Raw genomic sequence first — 23,391 nt, 5'->3', positions numbered from 1 at the left:
TTGGCTGATTGGATCAGCCAATCGGATTGAACTTGAATCTGATTGGCTGATTCAATCAGCCAATCAGATTTTTCCTACCTTAATTCCGATTGGCTGATAGAATCCTATCAGCCAATCGGAATTTGAGGGACGCCATCTTGGATGATGTCATTTAAAGGAACCGTCATTCGTAGTCTAGTCGTCGGTGAAGAAGGATGTTCCGTGCCGGAGGTCTTGAAGATGGAGCCGCTCCTCGTCGGATGGATGAAGATAGAAGATGCCACTTGGATGAAGATGTCTGCCGGTCTGGATGTCCTCTTCTGCCCGGATAGGATGAAGACTTCTGCCGGTCTGGATGTCCTCTTCTGCCCCATTGGATGAAGACTTTGGCCCAGTTGGGTGAAGACGATTCAAGGTAGGGAGATCTTCAGAGGGTAGTGTTAGGTTTATTTAAGGGAGGTTTGGGTTAGAGTAGGGGTATGTGGGTGGTGGGTTGTAATGTTGGGGGGTGGTATTGTGTTTTTTTTTTACAGGAAAAAGAGCTGATTACTTTGGGGCATGCCCCGCAAAAAGCCATTTTAAGGGCTGGTAAAAGAGCTGTTACTATTTAATTTAGAATAGGGTAGGGACCTTTATTATTTTGGGGGGCTTTTTTTATTTTATTAGGGGGCTTAGAGTAGGTGTAATTAGCCTAACATTCTTGTAATCTTTTTTTATTTTTTGTAATTTAGTGTTCGTTTGTTTTTTGCAATTTAGTTTAGTTTATTTAATTGTATGTAATTGTAGGTAATTTATCTAATTAATTTAATGATAGTGTAGTGTTAGGTTTAATTGTAACTTAGGTTAGGATTTATTTTACAGGTAATTTTGTAATTATTTTAACTAGGTAGCTATTAAATAGTAAATAACTATTTAATAGCTATTGTACCTAGTTAAAATAAATACAAAGTTGCCTGTAAAATAAATATAAATCCTAAAATAGCTACAATATAATTATTCGTTATATTGTAGCTATATTAGGGTTTATTTTACAGATAAGTATTTAGTTTTAAATAGGAATACTTTAGTTAATATGAGTTAATTTATTTTGTTAGATTAAAATTATATTTAACTTAGGGGGGTGTTAGGGTTAGGGTTAGACTTAGCTTTAGGGGTTAATACATTTATTAGAGTAGCGGCGAGGTCCAGTCGGCAGATTAGGGGTTAATACTTGAAGTTAGGTGGCGGCAATGTTAGGGAGGGCAGATTAGGGGTAAATAGTATTTATTATAGGGTTTGCGAGGCGAGAGTGTGGCGGTTTAGGGTTTAATAACTTTATTAGAGTAGGGGCGAGGTCCGGTCGGCAGATTAGGGTTTAATAAGTGTAGGTAAGGTAGCGGCGACGTTGGGGGGCAGATTAGGGGTTAATAAATATAATATAGGAGTCGGCAATGTTAGGGGCAGCAGATTAGGGGTACATAGGTATAATGTAGGTTGCGGCTGTGTCCGGAGCGGCAGATTAGGGGTTAATTGTGTAATGCAGGTGTCAGCGATGTCGGGGGCGGCAGATTAGGGGTTAATAAGTGTAAGGTTAGGGGTGTTTAGAATCGGGGTTCATGTTAGGGTGTTAGGTGCAGACTTAGAAACTGTTTCCCCATAGGAAACAATGGGGCTACATTAGGAGCTTAACGCTGCTTTTTTGCAGGTGTTAGGTTTTTTTCAGCCCAAACTGCCCCATTGTTTCCTATGGGGGAATCGTGCACAAGCACGTTTTTCCAGCTAGCCGCTACCATAAGCAACGCTGGTATTGAGGGTTGAAGTGGCGATAAATATGCCTTTACGCTCCCTTTTTGGAGCCTAACGCAGTCCTTCAGAGAACTCTAAATACCAGCATTGTTTAGAAGCAGCGCTCGAAAAAAAAGACGTGCAGTTAACGCACCCCTTCGGCCACAAAACTCTAAATCTAGGCGATAGTAATTTGGCCTAATGGTATGTATCTAGAAGAGGCCAAACGCCAACTTTCAAATACTACCAACTATAAAAGTATTCTAGGTAACCCCACTGATATGTTTATAAGTAAATACAGAAAAACTGATCAATGATGTTATAGACCTCAAGGAGTTCGAATTTTTTCAAGTGAACGATCCAAGGGTTGCCATGTTTTACTTACTACCAAAAGTACACAAAAGCTTTACTATACCACCTGGGAGAACTATTGTATCAGGTATATGCTCCCTAACTTAAAAAGCAAGTAAATACGTGGACACTAGATTTAGACATATTGTCGAGTCTTTACCATCACACACAAAAGATACTATGCATAGCCTCAATAAAATACAAGAGGTTAACATCAACTCTAAAACTATCCTTGTCACATGCAACGTAGAATCACTGTACACCAGTATACAAACCTATTGGGGATGTACAGCTATCTCTTGTTTTCTATCCAAGAAACAGAGTATGTCCAATGATTAAAAATAATTCATAATTAAATTATTGGAGTTTGTTCACACTTATAACTTCTTTGTATTTGATGACAGGTTTTACCTGCAAGTATGTTGTGGGACAGCTATGGGCACTTCTTGTGTCCCCACATACACGAACATATACCTGGGCTGGTGGGAAAAACAATGGTGTTCCATGAATCATTTAGACAATTCACAACACATATATCCCACTGGTCCAAGTATATTGACGATATATTCTTTGTGTGGAACGGCCCTCATAATCTACTGCTAGAATTTATCCATGCCCTTAACGATAACCCTTTAGGGCTATATCTTACTTCTACAATTAGCAATGACCAAGTAGATTTTTGGATCTCTCTATTCGCAAGGTCGGTAATAAGTTGGAAACCGACGCTTACAGGAAACCCACGGCTACGAATAATATATTGTTAGCCAGTAGCCATCCTTCTACGATCAGAGGACTACTAGTAGGAGAATACTTGCGTTTAAGAAGAAATTGTAGTACTTTAGATACATTTCAAACAACAGCAGCAGATCTAAGAAACAGACTCCTGAAAAGAGGTTATTCTAGGAAATCTTTGGCTAGAGCATAGAATAAAGCTTTAACCAGGGAAAGGAAAGAACTGCTTACCCGAAATCCAAAAAGACAGAAGATACTTTGAGATACGTGACTACCTATTCTACTGCCAGTGATCACATCAATCATATTGTCAAAAAACACTGGCATGTTCTTCAAGCGGATTAACACCTTAGGACCTTAATTCCAGATATACCTTCCTTTTCTTATAGACAGGCTAATAACATTAGTGACTCATTGACAAGAAGTCATTTTGACAGAAATGCCAATAAATCCCCGATATATAAAGGTTCCATAGCTTGCGGTAACTGCAAAGTCTGTCAATATATGACCAACAAACAGACTATAACTGACAGATTTGGAAATACTTGGTATATTAATGATTTCATTAATTGTAAAAGCACGAATGTGATCTATTGTCTTTCCTGCAGTTGTAATTTATACTATGTAGGAATGACTACTAGATGTATGGGTACCCGCATGACAGTACACTTAAGCAATATCAGAATGGCTCAGAAAGATGTAGAGAAAGGTAAAAAAATTACGAGTGTAGCAAGATATTTTTTACACTCACACAAGGAAATCCCAAAGTATTCAAATGTTGGGGATTAGAAAGATTAAGACCCAGCATTAGAGGGGGAGAAAGAGAACAAAGACTACTAAAAATGGAGACTAAATGGATTTTTAATCTAAATACAGTTATACCGCATGGTATGAATGAAAAAACAATTATTGGGTATATTTATAAAATACTATCTGTTATAGGAATGGTAAAGCTGGTACTCACTCTTACTATCTATATAAATTTACTCAATTTAAGGGCATATTAGTGAAGTATCTTACTTAAATAAACTATAAGTCCTCTCCTTTTAGATGGTGTAAATATAGACTAGAATTCTTTGTAGAAACTTTAAGTATTCATAATCATGTGACAGATAATTGAATTAAGCTTTCCAATTTTTGGGTTAAGCATGATAATGATTTAACTTGTAACTCATAGTCGGTTATCACAATATAGGGGATTACATTTACATATCATGGAAGAATGTCAAGTATTAGGGCTAAAGCTATCATGTAATAAATATTGATATTAGATTATTATGGTCAGATAGACACTCTCCTCTCATTTAATAATACATAAATCATGCATTTATATTCATATTTAACAATCTACACACTGCAACTTTGATTACTATGAAGTATATGATATGTGTAAAATAAATATAAGCAAGAGATTATGCCCCATTAGAGATATTGTAACTCTACCTTGTAATGACTGTATATCATAAGAAGTAGGTACTATAAGATATTATCACTGCATGCTAGCCATGTCTTTCATTATCTATACCAACATAATAATGCTACTATATATCAGGGCGTTTAAGTGCTAGTATCACTTAGCAAAATAATAATACTTGACAATACTTATAATCAATATGACTGTCCCCTTAAAATTAATATATGAAAAGAGACAGTATACATAGTTGAAGTAGGTATTATCATGATATCAGGTAGTTCATTTGAAGCTCATACTATATATATACACTGGTAATTAGTAAGCTATAGACGAGATCTGTTTTGTACCCACCTATATCCAATAGCTGTATTTTATCTCATCTTAAGTATGTTTAGAAATCCAGCAAAGACTACTTATTAATAATTAGACAAATTATATACTAGAATAGCTAAGCTATTTAGATTATCCTATAAACCTGAGCACATTATGATATGAAGTAAATCAGAGGGTATAGATATAATGTAGTCCCCTTATTGGTCTAAAATGTATACAAGTAAAAGAAGAAGAAGCCCATGGGGCATATGTATCAAGCTCCGTATGGAGCTTGATGCCCCGTGTTTCTGGCGAGTCTTCAGACTCGCCAGAAACAGCAGTTATGAAGCAGCGGTCACAAAGACCGCTGCTCCATAACCTGTCCGCCTGCTCTGAGCAGGCGGACACACTTCGCCGGAAATCAACCCGATCCAGTACGATCGGGTTGATTGACACCCCCTGCTGGCCGCAAGTCTGCAGGGGGCGGCGTTGCACCAGCAGCTCTTGTGAGCTGCTGGTGCAATGCTGAATACGGCAAGCGTATTGCTCGCCGTATTCAGCGAGGTCTGGCGGACCTGATCCGCAGTGTCGGATCAGGTCCGCCAGATCTTAATAACTAGAGGCCCATATATGCTATGCAGATTAGGCATAAAACGTACACAATTGATAATACCTAAGTGATTATTATATTATTACAGGAAAAACCCTCCTTGAATATATCATTTCAAATTATTGCTTATAGCATATTGGAGTCCTTGTTCGATATAATAGAATACGTTTAGGTTTAATTTCATACTATAATATCTAGTTTATCCCAATATTATATTTCTTCTTTTTAACATCCATAGTATACCCATTGTTAGACTTTTATGATAGATATTGCACGTATCATTTTATTAGTCTCTAAGAATATGATCATTTACCCGGTTATATGCTGCAGTTTAAAAGATGTGTATGACTGCTGGAAACTTACGCCCCCCATTTACCAGTCCATGATATTACTCTGAGTCATCACGACACACCCCCGTGGATGACATGCATGGAGAGGTGTGTAATAGAAGGCTCACAAGGATTGGCTGTGTAACATTTGGAGGACGTTTATAGGGCAGCAGCCCTGAAAGCTTTGGCTTATTCATTTTTATACGATTACATATTAGTCAACATTGAGAAAGGCCGGTTAACGGCAGAAACGCATTTGTTGCTCACCTTAGTAATTGTTCTTGCTGTTGTTGTCACTCCTGTCACCTGAAGCCGACGCTTCCTGTTATCGGCCAGGAAACAGGGGAGTGACACACAGATTTTTATGGGAGGTTTGGGGTAACTTGTGTGATCAGCAGAGGTTTTCTCTGCATTTTAACGTTGTACATAATAACATTTAGTTTGATGTTCTACTTTTATTGTGTCAGGGTTTTTTCCCTGTTGTGTTTGCCATGTGCTGCTGGCAGCCATTTTACTCACCTCTCTTCCTGACTGTGGTGAATTGTGGGGGGTGCTGCTCATTTCCTGCACTTTCTTTTATGGCCAGACTGGTGTGCATCATCCATGTGAGACAGGATGCAGTCTCAGAATTGTGATGTCATCACTTATTATTTAAAGGGCCTCTGTTCAGTATGCTTTGCCTTTGCGTTGTCTCAGACCTGTTTGTGAGAGTTCCTGTGTATTACCTGGCTGCCTGATGTCCTTCCTGGTTCCTGATCCCTGGCTTTTTCCTGACTCTGCTGTTTTCCTTGTTCCTGATTCCGGCTCGTCTGACTATTCACTTTGGCTCCTGACTCGGCTAGTCTGACTACCAGCTCTGGTTTTGACTCCTGGCTTGTTATTTGACTTGTGGACTTTTTATTATTTTTTACTATTAATAAAGGTGTGATTATTTTTGCACTTCTCGTCTCAGTCTGATTCCTGGCACCCTGACATATCGGTAGGATTGTGTGCTATTAGCCCCTTCTTCTTCTCTCTCCTGTTATTTAAAGGTTATCTTATAGGGGTAGCACCGGCCTGGCTAGGCCCTCTTTCTTCTTACATCTACTATTTGTAGTGCCAGTGACTCATTTTCCCTTTAAGAATAACTGGCCCATATCCTGCTGTGTATACTGTGGACACACAAAGACCTACTTCTTTCCTCTCAGAGTTCCTACACGGAAGCAAGGTGTTACGACTACCACTTGCCAAGTTATTTCTTGTCCATGTTAACATGTTTATATATAAAAAGAGGTGCCGCTCATGGCCCATTATACCCCCTACTCTTTAGGACCTAGTACTGCTTATAGTCTCTAGGACATGCCTATGTATTAGATACACAAGATTTGATGTATGTATATAGGTGTGTTGCCATGACAGTATAAAATGTTGTTTATGAATGCCATTGCTACCTCAATAAAAACGATAAATTTTTTTTTGAGATTTATACATTTATAATGTTTTGCATGCCATTTTATTTTTAATTCATGTTATTTATAACAAAAATGGTTTGATTATTCTTTATTATATTTTACCATTTTATATCACTATAAGCATAATAGAATTCTATCAAGAGGCATTTTTTTTTTTATAAATATGTTTTTATTGAGGGAATTGCACTTACAAATACACAAGAACAGTTTGCCCCAACATGGACGTAGTATAAAGCATATAGTAAAACAAGTATTGTGGACAATTATAAATGTAGAAGAACAAATATAGAGATAAATCCCCTGTCAAATTCACAAAATGTTCTCAAGTTAAAGTATACATCAAATGAATAAAAGTTGGAGAGCAAACTCAAGATCACCCTCTTTTCCCTCAAAGTTGGCTGAAGCCACTTTTGGACTTCTAAGAATTAAGGGTACAATTCAGAGGACTTTTAGGAAGCACAGACCCAATCAAGGCCTACGCTGATTAGCTCCTCCCGATGACAATTAGGACCCTGAAGAGGTCCGAGAGACTAAGAATAATATAGAAGGAGATGATATAACCAAATATTACATCATTAAATATTTCAATATCTCACATTGTGTCAGAGAAACAAACTGTAGAAACTGCGTCTCATATAAGCTCACATACTGATAGATAAAGGAGTGTAGTTGTTCACAAAAATACAAATATAGGAAGAGCATTGAGGCTATAAAACACACAAACCAAAAATTGCAGGCTCAAAAGGGGTTATCAATCACATGAAGGTTATTAAGTGCTTATATCACCGTGGTGGGCAGCATATGAGTGAAAACATAGGTATTGGACATCCCAGAATCTCTGAGCCTTAGACAACATAGTAATAATTCTAGAAGAAACTTTAGATAGATAAGTGAGGTTGTAAATACAGCAAGCCAATAATGAGATACATCCTGTAAATATTAAACAATGAATGACATTCATAATATATTGTTACATTAGTGACATTCGGAGAGCCATTTTTACACTTATATGGGTATGTTCTCTAACCTAGGCTCTACGAACAGGGCAGAGACTACTTAACTCTGCCAGATAGGAGCATAGAGGATAAATTATTTATCCCTTTAATACACAATTGGGAGAGGGGGGAGCAGGGAGGATGAAGGGAGAGGGGAAGGGGAAGAGAGGGGAATGGAAAAGGGGGGGGGAGGGGAAAAAGGGGGGGTAGGAGGGAGAGGAGGAGGAAGGGGGGGGAAAAAGGAAGGGGAACGGATGGAGAGGGGGGGAAGTGGGGGGGGAAACGGGGGAGGGAGGGGTGGGGGGAAGGGAGGAGGGGGAAAAGGGAAAAGGGAGGAGGGAGGGAAAAGGGAGGGGGGGAAGGTGGGGAAGGGGGGAAGGAAAGGAGGGGGAGGGGGGAAAGAAGGGGAAGGAGGGGGGAGAGAGGGGAAGGGAGGAGGGAGGGGAGGGAAAAAGGGGGGGGGGAAGGAGGGGGGAAGGAGGGGGGAAGAGGGGGAAGGGAGGGGAGAAAGGGGGGAGGGAGGAGGGGGAAGGGAGGGGAGAAAGGGGGAGGGAGGAGGGGAAAGGGTAGGGAGGGGGGAGAAGGGGAAGGGGGGCGGATCTAAGACACGTATTGAGGTCCCATTCCTTAAAAAAAAACGCTACCCAAGTGATATCTGAAAACAAGCATTCTCTTCCCCAATAACACCTATGATCAGGAGGGGGCTGCAGTGATATAAGGGGGATAAACTGTTCACTATGTATAGTTAGAAATTAGATTATGGAAGAGCAAAGGGCAGACAGTGGTAATTTTACAAATATAAGGGACCTAACAGTTGCATATTTAGATCCAAAGTTAGCCAAATAAACAGAGAGGATAGAGGTTCTCATATCTCCATCTAGCTGACAAATATGGATATTTCTGGGGCCACAAGACAAAATGTTCACAAGGTTGAGTCTGTGAGTTCAGACCTAATGGTCGTCATATAGGATTGCAATGTTAGAACAAAGGCACCCTGCTGAACATGACGGAAGCTGCACAAATGACAGCCACAGTAGGGATGCTCAGCCCACACCGGTCTTTACATACAGTTGTCTCACCAAGACACCAGATAAGTCCAGAGTTCCCCAGCATGATATGTCCATCAGATGTAACCCCAGACCGTGGGTCTCGCTGGAGCTGAGTTGTCTTCTGTGCGCACCCTCCTGATATGTAGCAGCACAATGGTAGGAGCTCCCACAGTCCCCCCTGGGTATCTGGATTAAGAGATCTGACCTGCACCGGGTCACCGGCAATCCACAGGCCTCCGATTTTGCGATGTGCGGTAAGTTAGCCAGGGGTTGATCGATATCCTCCTGAGATTCACTGCGCTGTGCGCTCAAAGCTGCTGGGGGTGCCACCTCCGAGACTTCAATAGCAACTTCTGCATGGGTATCCGCCATGTTGGATAGGAGGCGGTCAAATCTGCGGCCCATCTTACACTCGAAGTCCTCCAGACAGTTGTGCAATGCCGCTAACAGCCCCTCCATGGTCCCAGAGTCCTCTCACTCCAGCAGGCACCACTCCACAAAGCCAGCTCAGGCCCTCTTAGTATCGTCTTGCTGCGAGAGACGTGGCATGCGTTTCACTCAGGGAGGCCCCGAGCTCGGCCAGGCCACAATCTGTCGCCTCTCTCTGGCACTTAAAACCCTCTTATAGATTGCCAGTGAAATCCTCAGTTATTGCAGAGCTCATTTAGAATGGGTACTTCTCTTGTATTGTGCGAATTGGCTAAATGTTATCAATTTTTTATCGTTTATTGCAGGAGCCATGTTCAAACACATCCTCTCTGCATGATAGCTCTATCAAGAGGCATTTTAATAATTTTCATGGTCATGTAGTCAGCTGCTCAGTTAGTTTGACTGACAAGCAAAGCTATTTAAAATTAGTTTCAAACTGCTTACAAACTTAATGTGAATATACCCATCAACTTAAGGAGTGCTAAGCAAATGTATTATTATTATTATGATTAATATTATTATTATTGCTATTATAATTTGTATTGATATTATTATTTATATTATTATTTTATACAAAGGAAGAACATTTGTTTTTAACTACTAGACCTACAAGTGTCATGATAACCACACATGAATGGAAAATGTAAATCAGGTTTTTGTAATTCTTTTTAGTATAAATAACTATCTCTTTGTGTTGCAAAGGAAACACTGAATCTCACAGTACATGTTTTTACAGCAGCAGATGCCACAATACACAATGAGCAAAAATGATCATTCCAGTAATTGCTAAATATTCCAAGACCTGCTGCTCCTTCAATAGCTCCTCACATAGCAAACCATCTGGATAATATGAAAAAAAAGAAGAACAATAGCACCAGCCATATCTATGAAACATAAACAAAAATAAAAGTAACAAATAATATTGGCAGCACTCATAGGGAACTTTGGTACCACACTAAAATAACCAACACTTTAAATTTTGGGGCCTATCTATCAAGCTTCGAATGGAGCTTGAGAGCCCGTGTTTCTGGCAGGTTCGCCAGAAAAAGCAGTTATAAAGCAGCGGTCTAAAGACCACTGCTCCATAACCCTGTCCACCTACTCTGAGCAGGCAGACAGACATTGCCGGAATTCAACCCGATCGAGTACGATCGGGTTGATTGACACCTCCCTGTTGGCGGCTGATTGGGAGCTGCTGGTGCAATGCTGAATACGTATTGCTCTCCGCATTCAGCGAGGTCTTGCGGACCGCAAGACCTTTGATAAATAGGCCTCTTTATGTGAGATGACACTAGCGCTAAATGATAATAATAATAAAAAAATGATGGACATCTTTGCAACTATTTCAGGGCTATTTGAAAACAGTTTATTATATTGTACATGGGCAAAAAATGGCCAGGGGAGACATTGTAGAGCTCAATGAACAAACATGGTATCAATTAATTAAAGCTCCCTTCATCTCTATTGTAGAGGCTGTATACAGTGGCACACATTTATATATGTTTAGGTTCATAAACATATGTGTTGAGTGTGGGATATCCTGTACAGCTAATAAGATGCAGGAAAAGCCACATCAGGACCTCAACATCTACAAATGATGTGTTTTTATTTTTGTTTTATCCTCGGACTGTCGGGGTCTGCTCCACTGCTAAACCATCTTAACGCATATAGGGCCAGATTACAAGTGGAGTGCTAAATATCGCTAATGTGCACTGGTATTACAAGTTAACAGCAATGCAAACGCAAGCTTGCGTTCTCATTGCTGGGAAGAATTGCGCTCACAAGAGCGCGCTTCCATAGGCTCTAACTGGAGCCTCATTCTAAAGATGTCACAGACGGCATTAGAACCTTGCGCAGCAAAGGGGGTAAGTAGCACAGTGATGGGCAGAATTTTTTAAATATATATGTATATGAATATATACATATATATTTATGTGTTAATATGTGTATATACACATATTAACACATAAATATATATGTGTATAATCAAATACATATATATTTACAGGGAATACACAGTTCCCATAGACCGCAATGTAAAGGCACTTTTCAGTTCCGATTTTTTTTTTCTAACACCCCACTCCCACCAACTTTAGACCCGCAAAACTGCCTTGTGCAGTTGTTTTTAAGTTTAACAAGATGCTAATTTTTTTTTTTTAATTAAAAACTATAATGGCATTTGGGGCACGTTTAGAACATTTTAGAAAATAACCAGCCACCAGTAATGGCTGGTTAATTATCTTGCGCCAGCAAATGGGCAAATTTGCCCATTTGCGTATGCGTGATAATTTAGCACTCCACTTGTAATCTAGCCCAGGGTTCTTCAAACCACGGGTCGGGACCCATTACTGGGTCACAACACCATGTGTACTGGGTTGCGACTTGTGTGTGTGTTTTAGGAGTGTTTGTGGTGTATTGTTTGAGATTGTGTGTGTGTGTGCTGTGCGTGTGTTGTGTATGAGAGTGTGTGGGGTGTGTGCTGTATGAGAGTGTGTGTATTGTATGAGTGTGTGTGTTATATGAGAGTGTGTGTGGTATGTGTGTTGTATGAGTGTGTGTGTGTGTATGGTATGCGTGTAATATGAAAATGTGTGTGTGTGTTATATAAAAGTGTATGTATGTTGTATGAGAGAGTGTGTGTGTGTTGTAAAAGAGTGTATGGGGGGAGTGTGTGTTATTTTAAAGTGTGTGTGTTGTATGAGAGTGTGTGCGGTATGTGTGTTACATGAAAATGTGTGTGTGTGTTTGTGTTTGCTGTATGATTGTGTGTGTGTTGTATGAGTGTGTGGTGTGTGTGTTGTATGAGAGTGTGTATTATTTACGTTTTACAACGCTTTCAAATTTGACTACAATCAGGAATAAAGCATGGACATATTTTACTCTCTTTGGTAAAAATTGCAGCTATCATGTTGTTTATTTCTTAAGAAATTTTAGACCAAGTATAAAAATTGGGTCCCAAAGGTATGTGGTATCATGGCACTTGGTCTTGGGGGAAAAAGTTTGAATAACCCTGATCTAGCCCATAGTGTGCTGCATGTTGAGAAGGAACCTATTTTCTATTGTTATATTGTCACTTTAATATTTGTCACATTGACAAATATTGCTATATATAATATTAATTAATATTGTTTGCGAGAGGAACTTCTCCATTTTAGCATGTTCTTAAAACATTATATCTTCTTATGCAGGATTTTAATGATACTGATAATTAGGGTCAAAGAAAGTTCAAAAGCTGTATATTGGCACATTTAATAATATCACTAACCCACTTTCTACAACAGCTCTAGCCATTCACTTTAAATAGTGTCATAATTAAAGTACACAGTGCGCACCTTTACATTTCAAGGCTTTTAAATTGCTACCAAACCATTAAGAGGTCATGATCATTATTCTCTGTTAACTAAAAGGGAAATTTACTGGATAAGGTCAACTTAATGTCACCCATATTGATTTGAATAAAGAATGTGAACTGCTTTTATTGATATGATTTTAGAATTGATGTAATGACAATGGTTAAAATTCCCTTATGATTCTTTTTAATTAATGTTGTTTTTATAATTGTTTTGACTCATGAATTGTATTGTAATGATTACGTCAAATATGACTAAATGCAGCAGACATAACACATAGGGTATGACCTTTACTCTGTGCGCTAGGTCATTGTTTTTAATCTGTTTAAATAAATGTGTGTTTTAATTTACTTCACTTAGTTTGTCTTCTTAGTGTGCCTGGGTTTCTCGCTATTTCGATATTGTTTGGAGCTATTGATGGTGCTTCACTCAGTGCACATATGCTCGCTAATGGTCCTGAATTTTTGTGTGGGGGTGGAGTCCTCATTCATATGACTCTAATCTAATCTAATTTAATTTTGTAGTAGTGAGATTAGTGGCGCATCTTTTTTCCGTATCGAGATTTCCAAGATTACCACATTGCTACCATATTTGTACTGGCATATCTACTGGTGAAGACTAAACAAGGTGGAAGGATTACTCACAGTCACAAAGAAGAAGCTCTTCTTGCTCCTATAAAGATTTCCCATCACATTAAATAGGCAAAACCAAATACATTATACATTAACTGATGCCAAATTATACTCACAACTTTGTTTAAGCATTTTTAAGGACATAATGGCAGATAGATATTTATCAATTAGATGGTTATGCATAATCAGTTTTGATGTATGTGTACACTTTCTAATGCACAAGTTCAAAGTATATACATCTATGAGTCTATGATTGGCTCATTACTGTCATGTGATACATGATACACAAAATCACAGAGTGGGGTCACTAAATGTTAAAGTGCTTAGAGCATAAAAATTGCCTATGATCTGTTGTATCACTCACTACAGAGTGCTTCATGAAATGGGTTACCATAGCCAATCAGCTGTACCCAAGACTCAAATCAATATTTGCAATGCCAAGTATCAGCTAGAGTGGTGCAAAGCACTCCACCAATGGGCTCTGGAATGTCTCTTATTTGCTTAATTTCACTTCACTATCTCGCAGTCTGATGGAAGAATTTGGGTGAGGCAGATACCAGTTGAACACTACCTACTTGAATGCATAGTGTCTATTGTAAAGTTTAGTGGAGGAGAGATAAGGGTCTGGAATGCTTTTTAGGGTTTTGGGCTAGGCCCCTTAGCTCTAGTGAAGGTTCAACTAATTCTACAGAATACAAAGATATTTTAGACAAATTGGTGCTTACAACTTTGTGGGAACAATTTGGGGAAGGCCCTTTTCTGTTCCAGCATAACTGTGCCCCTTTGCGTGAGTTTTGTGTGAAGAAGTGGACTTCACAAAGTCCTAATCTCAAAACCATTGAAAACATTTGTGATGAATAAGAACACTCACTTTGAGCCAGACCTTCTCATCCAACATCAGTACCTGACCTCATAAATGCTCTTCTGGCTGAAAGAGGACAAATTCCCACAGAAACACTCAACAAGCTCATATAGTTGTGATGGTCTTGTGTACACATACTTTTGTCCATATAGTGCATATTTGCAATTTAGAGTGACCATGAATGGGACTGGCTGTCACAATGATCACATGACCATCTTGACACCTTATTGGGCATCACTTGGCACCCTCCTGAGGTATCCAGTGATAGCTCAATGAACCTGATACCGCAGGTAATCACCATTTCCCGCAAGCCCAATTTTGCGCTAGTTTACAATCCCGCCCCCTGTCCGCGCACAGCCAATCACGCATGGGCAGGAGCTGTCAATCTCCTCAGTCGGACTAGACCACAGAGATTGAATTTCGCCAACTTAGAGGTGGCGAAGAGGTTAGGAAAGCGGAGGTCTGGTGACCGCTGCTTGTTAAATTACGACGAGCAAGTTCTTGTGAGAACTTGCAGCCATAGAGCTTTGATAAATCGAGCCCTAAAACATGCCAATATCTAGGCCCCATCAAAGAATTCAGTCACTGTGATTTGCTGTTACACATGATTGTTTACACAGCAACACTCAAACTTGAACCTTACTGCATTGTTGCTCATATGCAGGTATGTGATACACACAAATCTCAGCGTGTATCTCATGTAATGGAGACACCCCACTGATAGGTATGTGATCACTGGGGCATGCTGTCACATAGATCATTTGCATGTGATTAAATCCCTAGTGCATATTCTGTGCTGCATCACTGCTGAAGCATACAGAAATGTCACAGTCTCTCAGCTGTCAGTGAGACCTGTTCTATCAGAGCATTTGAAGCAGCCACTAAAGGGGTTAATGACAAATTCTCCCTACCTGGTGAAGCTTGGATGCTTAATAAATTGTATATTTCAGTTTTACTAATAGTTTCAAGAGACTCTGAGAATATTTTACTCAATATATTTATGAGAATACAGACATGACTGAAATGAATATCCATGCTGTCTTTTGTATTTATAGAATGCTTATGTGATGATCTTCTGTTCAATGAAATTTAGCAGTAGTAGCCACGCCTTGATCCTAAAACCAATATTATTGGCGAAAGATTGCTGCTGGCAACACGTTCCAGAACATATGGAGCAAGTCAACAGCCTGTAGGCATACTAGTACTGGAAGTTTGTTATATTAAATTGCATATATAGCTTTTTATTTACTGGGGCAAACTAATTGGGGTACTGCATGTTTTATCTTTTACTTAAAGAGTAAAAAGGGTAAGTATTTTTAAATGAGTATCAGAGGATTTTTTTAAACCTACATTTTGTTTTCTTGTTTATGCAAACTTCTCTCTGTCTGCCAACATCTTTTTCGTTTTCAACATAAATGCAAGACTTTAAAGAGATGGTAAAAAACCTTGGGCAAGATTGCAAGTGCAGCACTATTTTAACAAGCACTCGTAAAGGGGCAAATTTGCCCATTTACGGGCGTACATTAAATATTCAGCCTTTACAAGTGGCTGGTTAATGCCCCCGCTAGCTCACAGTTTCACTTTGCACTTCACACAATTAACTATAGGTCAGACCTCTGGTTAATGAAAAAAAGTTGCCCCCCCAAATATAAAATAAAAATATGTGCTTCTTTATTTTTAAAATAAAAAACTGCATGAAGCAGTTATACGGGGTAAAAGTGAGGGGATGTGGGGTGTTTGGAAAAAAACGACACTGAAAGTGCCTTTACATTGCGGTCTATGCGTTTTTACTGTAAATATATTTATATGCTTATATACTTATATATTTATGTGTTAATATGTGTATATGCTTATATAAACACATAAACATATATCTATATATTCATATACATATATATATATATTTATTTTTTCTGCCCAACGCTGCCCGAATTGCCCTCTGCAATAGATGGTTTGCCATGTCTCAGGGAATAAGAACGAGGCTCCCAAGCGCAAGGCTTTCAGGCAATGCGAATGCGAGATTGTGTTCGCATGGCACCTATTTTGTAATACCAGCGCACATTTACGTGCGCTGGTATTACTGAGTTGAGTATAAATATCACACTTGTGAAAGCACAATACTGCACTCCACTATTAATTTAGGCCCTTGTAATTCTAATATTCTTTGCAGTCTTGCAATAATTTAACATCCTATTTGAGTGCGAAACTTACTAGCACCTTATATGCTAACTCCACCCACCATTTTCCTCATTTGGAGGAGCCAATAGGGACTTGACAAAACTTGCCACTGTCATTTTGTGAATCTGCACTGGTACTTATCATCTCTGCTGAAACCTGTAAGAGACAGATATGCAGCAGGGTCAAGCTTGTGGGATGTCTGCTGTGTACACTTCCAGATCATAAAACTGGAAAGCCCACTTTTTTTTTTTCCAGAAAAAAAGGTGGAAAATATTTTTTTTATTATTATTATTATTACACATAATAAAACATTTTATATTGCAATCTGAAAGTGTGTAATGTACTTTTAACACATTTGCATGGAAAAATATTTTTTTATTTTCTGCCCTTTCATGAGTTTTTATTTACTTTAATATATTTAAATTATAGCATATTTAAACTCTTAAAAGGACATGATACTCAAAGATGTATTTTTCATCTAAAAGAGAATATTTCAAAATGTTTTACAGTATTTTTTTTGTTGTTTATTTGTTTTTTTTCTGGAAAAATGGACAATGCTGTGATAAACATAAACCATTTTTTATGTTGGAGAATTTCCTATCAGGCATGAGCAACAGAGTCGTGTATCATAGTTGTGCGCAGTTATTCCTGTTAGTTTCACTTTAAATTTAAACATCTTTTATCTTTTGACGTAACTAAGTAAAGAAATAAAATAACATGTTTTAGTGTTCTGCTCTTTCACACTAACGAGAGAAAAAAAAAATTGAGCACTATGTCCCTTTAAGAAGCATCATGTTCTTAATTTCTTGCCAAGAAGAACAATAATAGACATGATTAATATAATGAAATAAGCAGTATCTACTGGATTTTTTAAAGCAAGATACTAAATGAATCTCACGTTTCTTTATTTACTGCCACTATTAGACAAACGAAAAAATGTGAACAGTTTTTATACTGTTATCTCTTACAATTATTTATTATCACTTTTTAAACATCTAAATGAGAAAGGAATGCATGTATGATGGGCTGGTAAGGAGATAACGTCTGCGTTTGTTTGGCCAGTAGGATTTGTCACGCTTGGCAGGATTGAAGTCTGAACATCACATTCCCAAGGTAACGATAAAAGGGAATTTGCTTATAATATACATTTTATAGAGCACAGTGAAAGGAAAATACATGAAAGTAACGAGTGAGATGGAACACGGTCAATAATAAGGGGATACAGAGGATAGGGGGGAAGGGCACCAATGTCTGTACAGCATCTGTGCAGTCTGTGCCCTCAGCACTCGGCATGTATTATTCTCACTCAGTGCTGCCTGCAGCCAATCACAGTGCACAGGTGAACAGAGGCAGGGCATGCTCAGCTAACAAATAAGCCTGTCTCCTGCTCATGAAGGGAACGGAGCCTGAAACATACAGCAATCAGACCAGCGCTGTTAAACTTCATCAGTGTCTGCACTACAGCAAGAGAAGAAAAACAAGGCATGAAGACAAAAGGGATCAAGTTCCAGTATTTTTCTGTCCTTGTAATGGTGTCTGTGGATATCTGCATGCTATAGCCCTTTGATATAGGTAAGATTACTTTATGTGTTTTTTTTGTTTGTTTTTTTGCTGTTTTTATGTTATGTGCATTCATTATTTACTCTGTCACTGCTACAGCAGGCTAGGACACATTGCTTAGCACCATAGTTTTGTTTAGCTGCTGTGAACAGGCTTCAAAACTTTTTCACTAGTCAGTTCTATTAAACTGGAGGCAATTTAAACTTGTGTTACATGTAAGCTGACTCAAATTTGCAGTCATAGCAGCTAATGGAATACAGTTTTACATGCACTAAATGTCTCCAATTTATTTTACAGTACATTTACATGAATGCCACGCAGGAATTAATCTACACAATTAATATGATTGCACTGACGTATCACATGTAAAGAGATCCACAAAAGAAAAATACATGAATATTGTGGAGCAACAAGTATTAGAACGAGGTTGAGAGAAATCCATAATGTATTTCGGTGTTCCATCACTGTCACCAAAGCTTGCAACTGTGACAAGAAACTGGAAATGCTTAGTGTATATGTTTTTGCTGTTCCTGAGCCTTTTTGATAGTGCATCTGGGGCGTGTCCTTCAGCTTGTATCTGTGCCAGTGACATTGTAAGCTGTACAAACAAGAATTTGTCTACAGTCCCTAAGAGCATTATCAAATTTATAAAAAAACTGGATTTAAGCTATAACAAGATTGGGTTTTTGGATGCAGACTGGTTTCCAGTGCTGTTTGATAAATTGCAAACTCTAATATTAAATCACAACACTATTAACAGCATTTCTACAGGAAGTTTTTCAACTCTTCCAAATGTGAGGCACCTTGACTTGTCATCAAATCACCTAAGGACATTGAGCAATCCCATATTCCAAGAACTCAAAATGTTAGAAGTTCTTCTACTTTACAACAACCACATAACTCATATTGATTCTTCTGCCTTTGGAGGACTACACAATTTGCAAAAGCTGTATCTAAGCAGTAATTCCCTGACACATTTCCCAGCGGACATATACACTGGCAGAAACAAACTCACAGAACTCATATTGTTGGACATTTCTCATAATAACTTGCAAACATTACCAGTTCAACAAATCAGTTTAATTTCAGCTAGACAACTTAGTGGCATTTACCTCCATGAGAATCCATTTCTTTGTGACTGTTCTCTAAACGTAATGTTAATGTTTTGGTATCATAGACATTTCAGTCCGGTTGTGGATTTTAAAAATGATTTCAGCTGTGTTATGTACAACTCTAAAAGTGACACAAAACTACAATTAATTCAAGAAAGTTTTCTCAATTGCTCAGAGGGAGCTGTCAATGGTTCTATTCATGCATATGGACTTCTCTATGAGGCACAGGTTGGAGAAAGACTGGTGGTTCACTGTGACAGCCGAATAATAGACTTGAGCACAGAGTTTATTTGGGTGAGCCCTGATGGTCGTACTCTGGAACCCTATACCACTACTGAGAATTATCGTGTTTTCCATAATGGGAGTTTAGAAATTGAAAATGCCCAAATTGAGCATTCAGGATTATACTCATGTACTGCAATGAACAAGAAAAAACCTTTTAATGAAACCATAGATATTAGAATAATGGTGAGCAATTTTACAACCACCAAATCTCAGGCTCACGAAGCTTTCAATACTGCATTCACTACACTTGCTGCTTGTGTAGTCAGCATTGTCTTAGTACTTCTCTACCTTTATCTTACACCATGTCGTTGCTGGTGTAAGTCTAAAAAACATCAAAGAAAACAGAATGCAAGCAGTGCCCACTCATCCATTTTAAGTGGCACGCCATCAGATGAACCCCCTTCTGAAAGGAAATCCAGCACTAACAAACGAGTAGTGTTTCTGGAGCCGGTCAAACAGGCAGATCATGGACAAAATGGCAAAGTAAGACTGATCCCTTCTGATAATCTCACAGCTGAGAGCATCTTAAAAACAAGCAGGTCAAAATCTGACTCTGATTCTGTCAGCTCTGTTTTTTCTGATGCCCCTTTCATTGCATCAGTGTAACCAACTGCACCTTTTTTGCTTTTTCCAGCTAGAACTGTGCACTGAAAGCAACAATAACTCTTAGTATATCATTTAAAGCAAATGCCTTTGTTTATCAAACATAGCATACTCATCTATAATGTTTAATGAATGTAATACAATTTTAGTACACCAAAACAGTACACTTAATTCAGGAATTACAGTAGAAATATATAATATATCTACCTAGTTTTTGTTAAATCTAAACATTATCTTCCGTTATAGGAAGATCAGTTTTTGTTCAGGAACTATAGGAGTGCCACTCTGTATTAGTTTGATCTACAACCGATCTAAGAAGATCATTGTTGATCCTTTTATCTCATAACCCTTTAAATAAAATATTAATGCTGCAGAATATAACAATATTTTGCTATGGGATTTGAGGAAGGAGGCATATTTTTAAACTAAGAAAGATGCAAGATATTAATATTTTTCGGTAGCAGCAGGTCAACAACACATTGCAGACCAAAGTCAGATAATAGGTTAAGCACAAATGTAATTTTATGGTATTTAATACATTTCATATACATAATATATGTCTATTATATTTGTGTAGAGTATTGGTCAATAATGTATATGTTTAACCCCCTACAGTCTTTAGAACACATTACAATTAGCAAAGCATTATCTATTTTATTTATATCTGTTGAATTTTGCAAAAGCAACAGAATATATTTTCTTATACTTTTATTAACTGTTTCTAAGACTTATAGAAAATCATTTGCTATGCAAACTGATTCTATAAAATATAAACATAATGTGCAGGCAATGAATGACATAACTAGAAAAAGAGGCCCTGCAAAGCTATTTTTTACTTGTTACAAAATGTTCAGCTTTACAATATTCAGTACCGAAAATGCACAATCTCATGAGTAATTTAATATAGTTTAATACTGTGTTTTAGGTAATCATTAAACATTCTTACAGTTTGCATTATATCTACAAGTTTAGCCTTTAATACCGTAGATGCTGTAACATTCAGGCTGGTGGTTTTATTAGATGAGTATTTTGCAAATGCTGATTGGCATATGTGAAACAAATGTTTGTAAATCTGTTTGCAGCATTAGAAGTCATAGATATAAAATGTATAATGTATGTTCTGGTAACCCAAAGCTTTTTGAATTAAGACCCCCATAAATATAAAAATGCATTGTTTTGGTGACGTAGGGAAAATGTATCAATCATCATTATATTCCAACTTGTGAATTATTGATTAACATTACCCAAGCCAATTCCTATGAGACGTGAGATTTAGCATCACATAACTGTGATGTTTTTATAATGTTTCTGTTAGTTGAGATTTTTTTATAAATGATCTGAACATCTAAAATATATGTTAATCTTGACAACTACAGAATCAATTCAAACTACTGTTTATTCCATAAGGTAAATATAACATATATTTTTTTTATTATTATTATAAAGGAAACAAATTGTCCATTTTCAGGTTATTCACAATCATTTTTATTTGGGAAGGCAATAGATGCAATCTGTGAACTGTCTATAAAAAGTTAAACTCATATGTAGATTTGCTGATTAGGAAATACAATTATTAAATGATTAATAATAATAAAAGGGTTGGCTAAACTGTAGTGAATTGTTTGTATTATTGATTTTATGCTTTCACTCAACATAAGTTTTTTTTTTTAGTTCCTGTTTATCTTCTAACATAATTGACACTAAAAGACAATTAATAAGGAAAACCACAATTTACAATATGATACTCTTAGCTGAAAATCCTATGTATCAAGTTAAGACTCATTAGACAAAGTTTTCTTTTATTAATTAATTAGTATTTATTTATTTATTTATGTTGTTATTTTATTTGGAAAAAATATAGATATATAATTCTGAACCCAATAAGAGACTTTGTTACATCTCTTTGCCTAGTCACTGTCTGCTTTAATAATTTTTTACATATTTGATGTTTGACCTATTTTTGTCCAAAAAAGCATCAAATTCGTAGAGATTCTTGAATTCCCTCATTGCATTTCTCCTAAAGCAATTCCCCTAGCCTAGAATGAGCAATGAAGCATCTGTTACCTGCAAAATACAATGCCCACAAATTAATTTTAAAAGGACATGAAACCCATTTTTCTTCCTTTCATGCTTTAAGTAGAACATACAATTTTAAACAACTTTCCAGTTAAATCTATTGTCAAATGTGTTTCATTCTCTTGGTTTACTTTGTTGAAGGATCAGTAAAACACTACTGGGAGCTAGCTGAACACAAAGGGTGAGACACTGGCAAGAGGCTTAATGTGCAGCCACTAATCAGCAGCTTGTTGTCAGTAGTGCATTCTGCTCCTGATGTTAGCTAGGTATGCTTATCAATTAAGGATACAGAGAGAACAAAAATAGGGAATTTAAAAATTACAAACTCTTTTGAAATCATGAAAGCTTAAAGGAACACTGAACCCAAATTTTTTCTTTTGTGATTCAGATAGAGCATGACATTTTAAACAACTTTCTAATTTACTCCTATTATCATTTTTTCTTCATTCTCTTGGTATCTTTATTTGAAATGCAAGAATGTAAGTTTAGATGCCGGCCCATTTTTGGTGAACAACCTGGGTTGTCCTTGCAGATTGGTGGATAAATTCATCCACCAATAAAAAAGTGCTGTCCAGAGTTCTGAAAGAAAAAAAAAGCTTAGATGCCTTCTTTTTTAAATAAAGATAGCAACAGAACGAAGATAAAATGATAATAGGAGTAAATTAGAAAGTTGCTTAAAATTGCATGCTCTATCTGAATCCCGAAAGAAAAAAATTGGGTTCAGTGTCCCTTTAATGTATATTTCACCGTCCCTTTAAACTAAACAGATTTTATGCAAATGAAAAAAAGCACTATTTTTTTTCTTTATTTATTGCATTAAAAGGTTATGTTAAAGCTGTTTATTCTGATTGTGAAACTAAAAGGCAGTACACAATTGGTCCATGGGAAAGAAGCTCACTTGTTGTTAAGAAAAACTCCAGCATCTCAATTGGTGGAAAAAATAACACACCCCTCAAACATAAAAACTAAAAAAACAAAAAGTTTATTCTTTATGTTACTTTTTTTAGCACAGTAACAAATAAAACATTGACTTTAACATACCTTTAAACTTTCTATAAAATCGGGCAGATATAAATGTTCTTAATACAATTTAATTTTTGCATCTTTAAACTATTATGTTCTAAAGTTGCACATGAATTGTTACAATATTTAAGAATGTATAAAGATGTCATTATTTAAAGTGACAGTCTACTCTATAATTTTTATTGTTTAAAAAGATAGATAATCCCTTTATTACCCATTCCCCAGTTTTGTATAACCAACACAGTTATATTAATACACTTCTTACCTCTGTGATTATCTTGTATTTAAAGGGACA

The 23,391-nt window shown here is 37.3% G+C and overlaps 1 protein-coding gene across 1 annotated transcript; it reads left to right on the top strand.

Moving 5' to 3' along the window:
• Nucleotides 1–18,440: 18,440 nt before the first annotated feature.
• AMIGO2 (adhesion molecule with Ig like domain 2) lies at nucleotides 18,441–21,610 on the top strand. Its single transcript, XM_053719209.1, has one exon. It carries the CDS (start codon nucleotides 18,441–18,443, stop codon nucleotides 19,998–20,000), a length of 1,560 nt encoding a protein of 519 aa, XP_053575184.1. The 3' UTR covers nucleotides 20,001–21,610.
• The last annotated feature ends 1,781 nt before the right edge of the window (nucleotides 21,611–23,391 follow it).

This window comes from Bombina bombina, chromosome 6 (genome assembly GCF_027579735.1).
Source record: "Bombina bombina isolate aBomBom1 chromosome 6, aBomBom1.pri, whole genome shotgun sequence".
NCBI classification, from domain to species: domain Eukaryota; kingdom Metazoa; phylum Chordata; class Amphibia; order Anura; family Bombinatoridae; genus Bombina; species Bombina bombina.
This window is presented reverse-complemented; position numbering and strand designations above follow the sequence as displayed.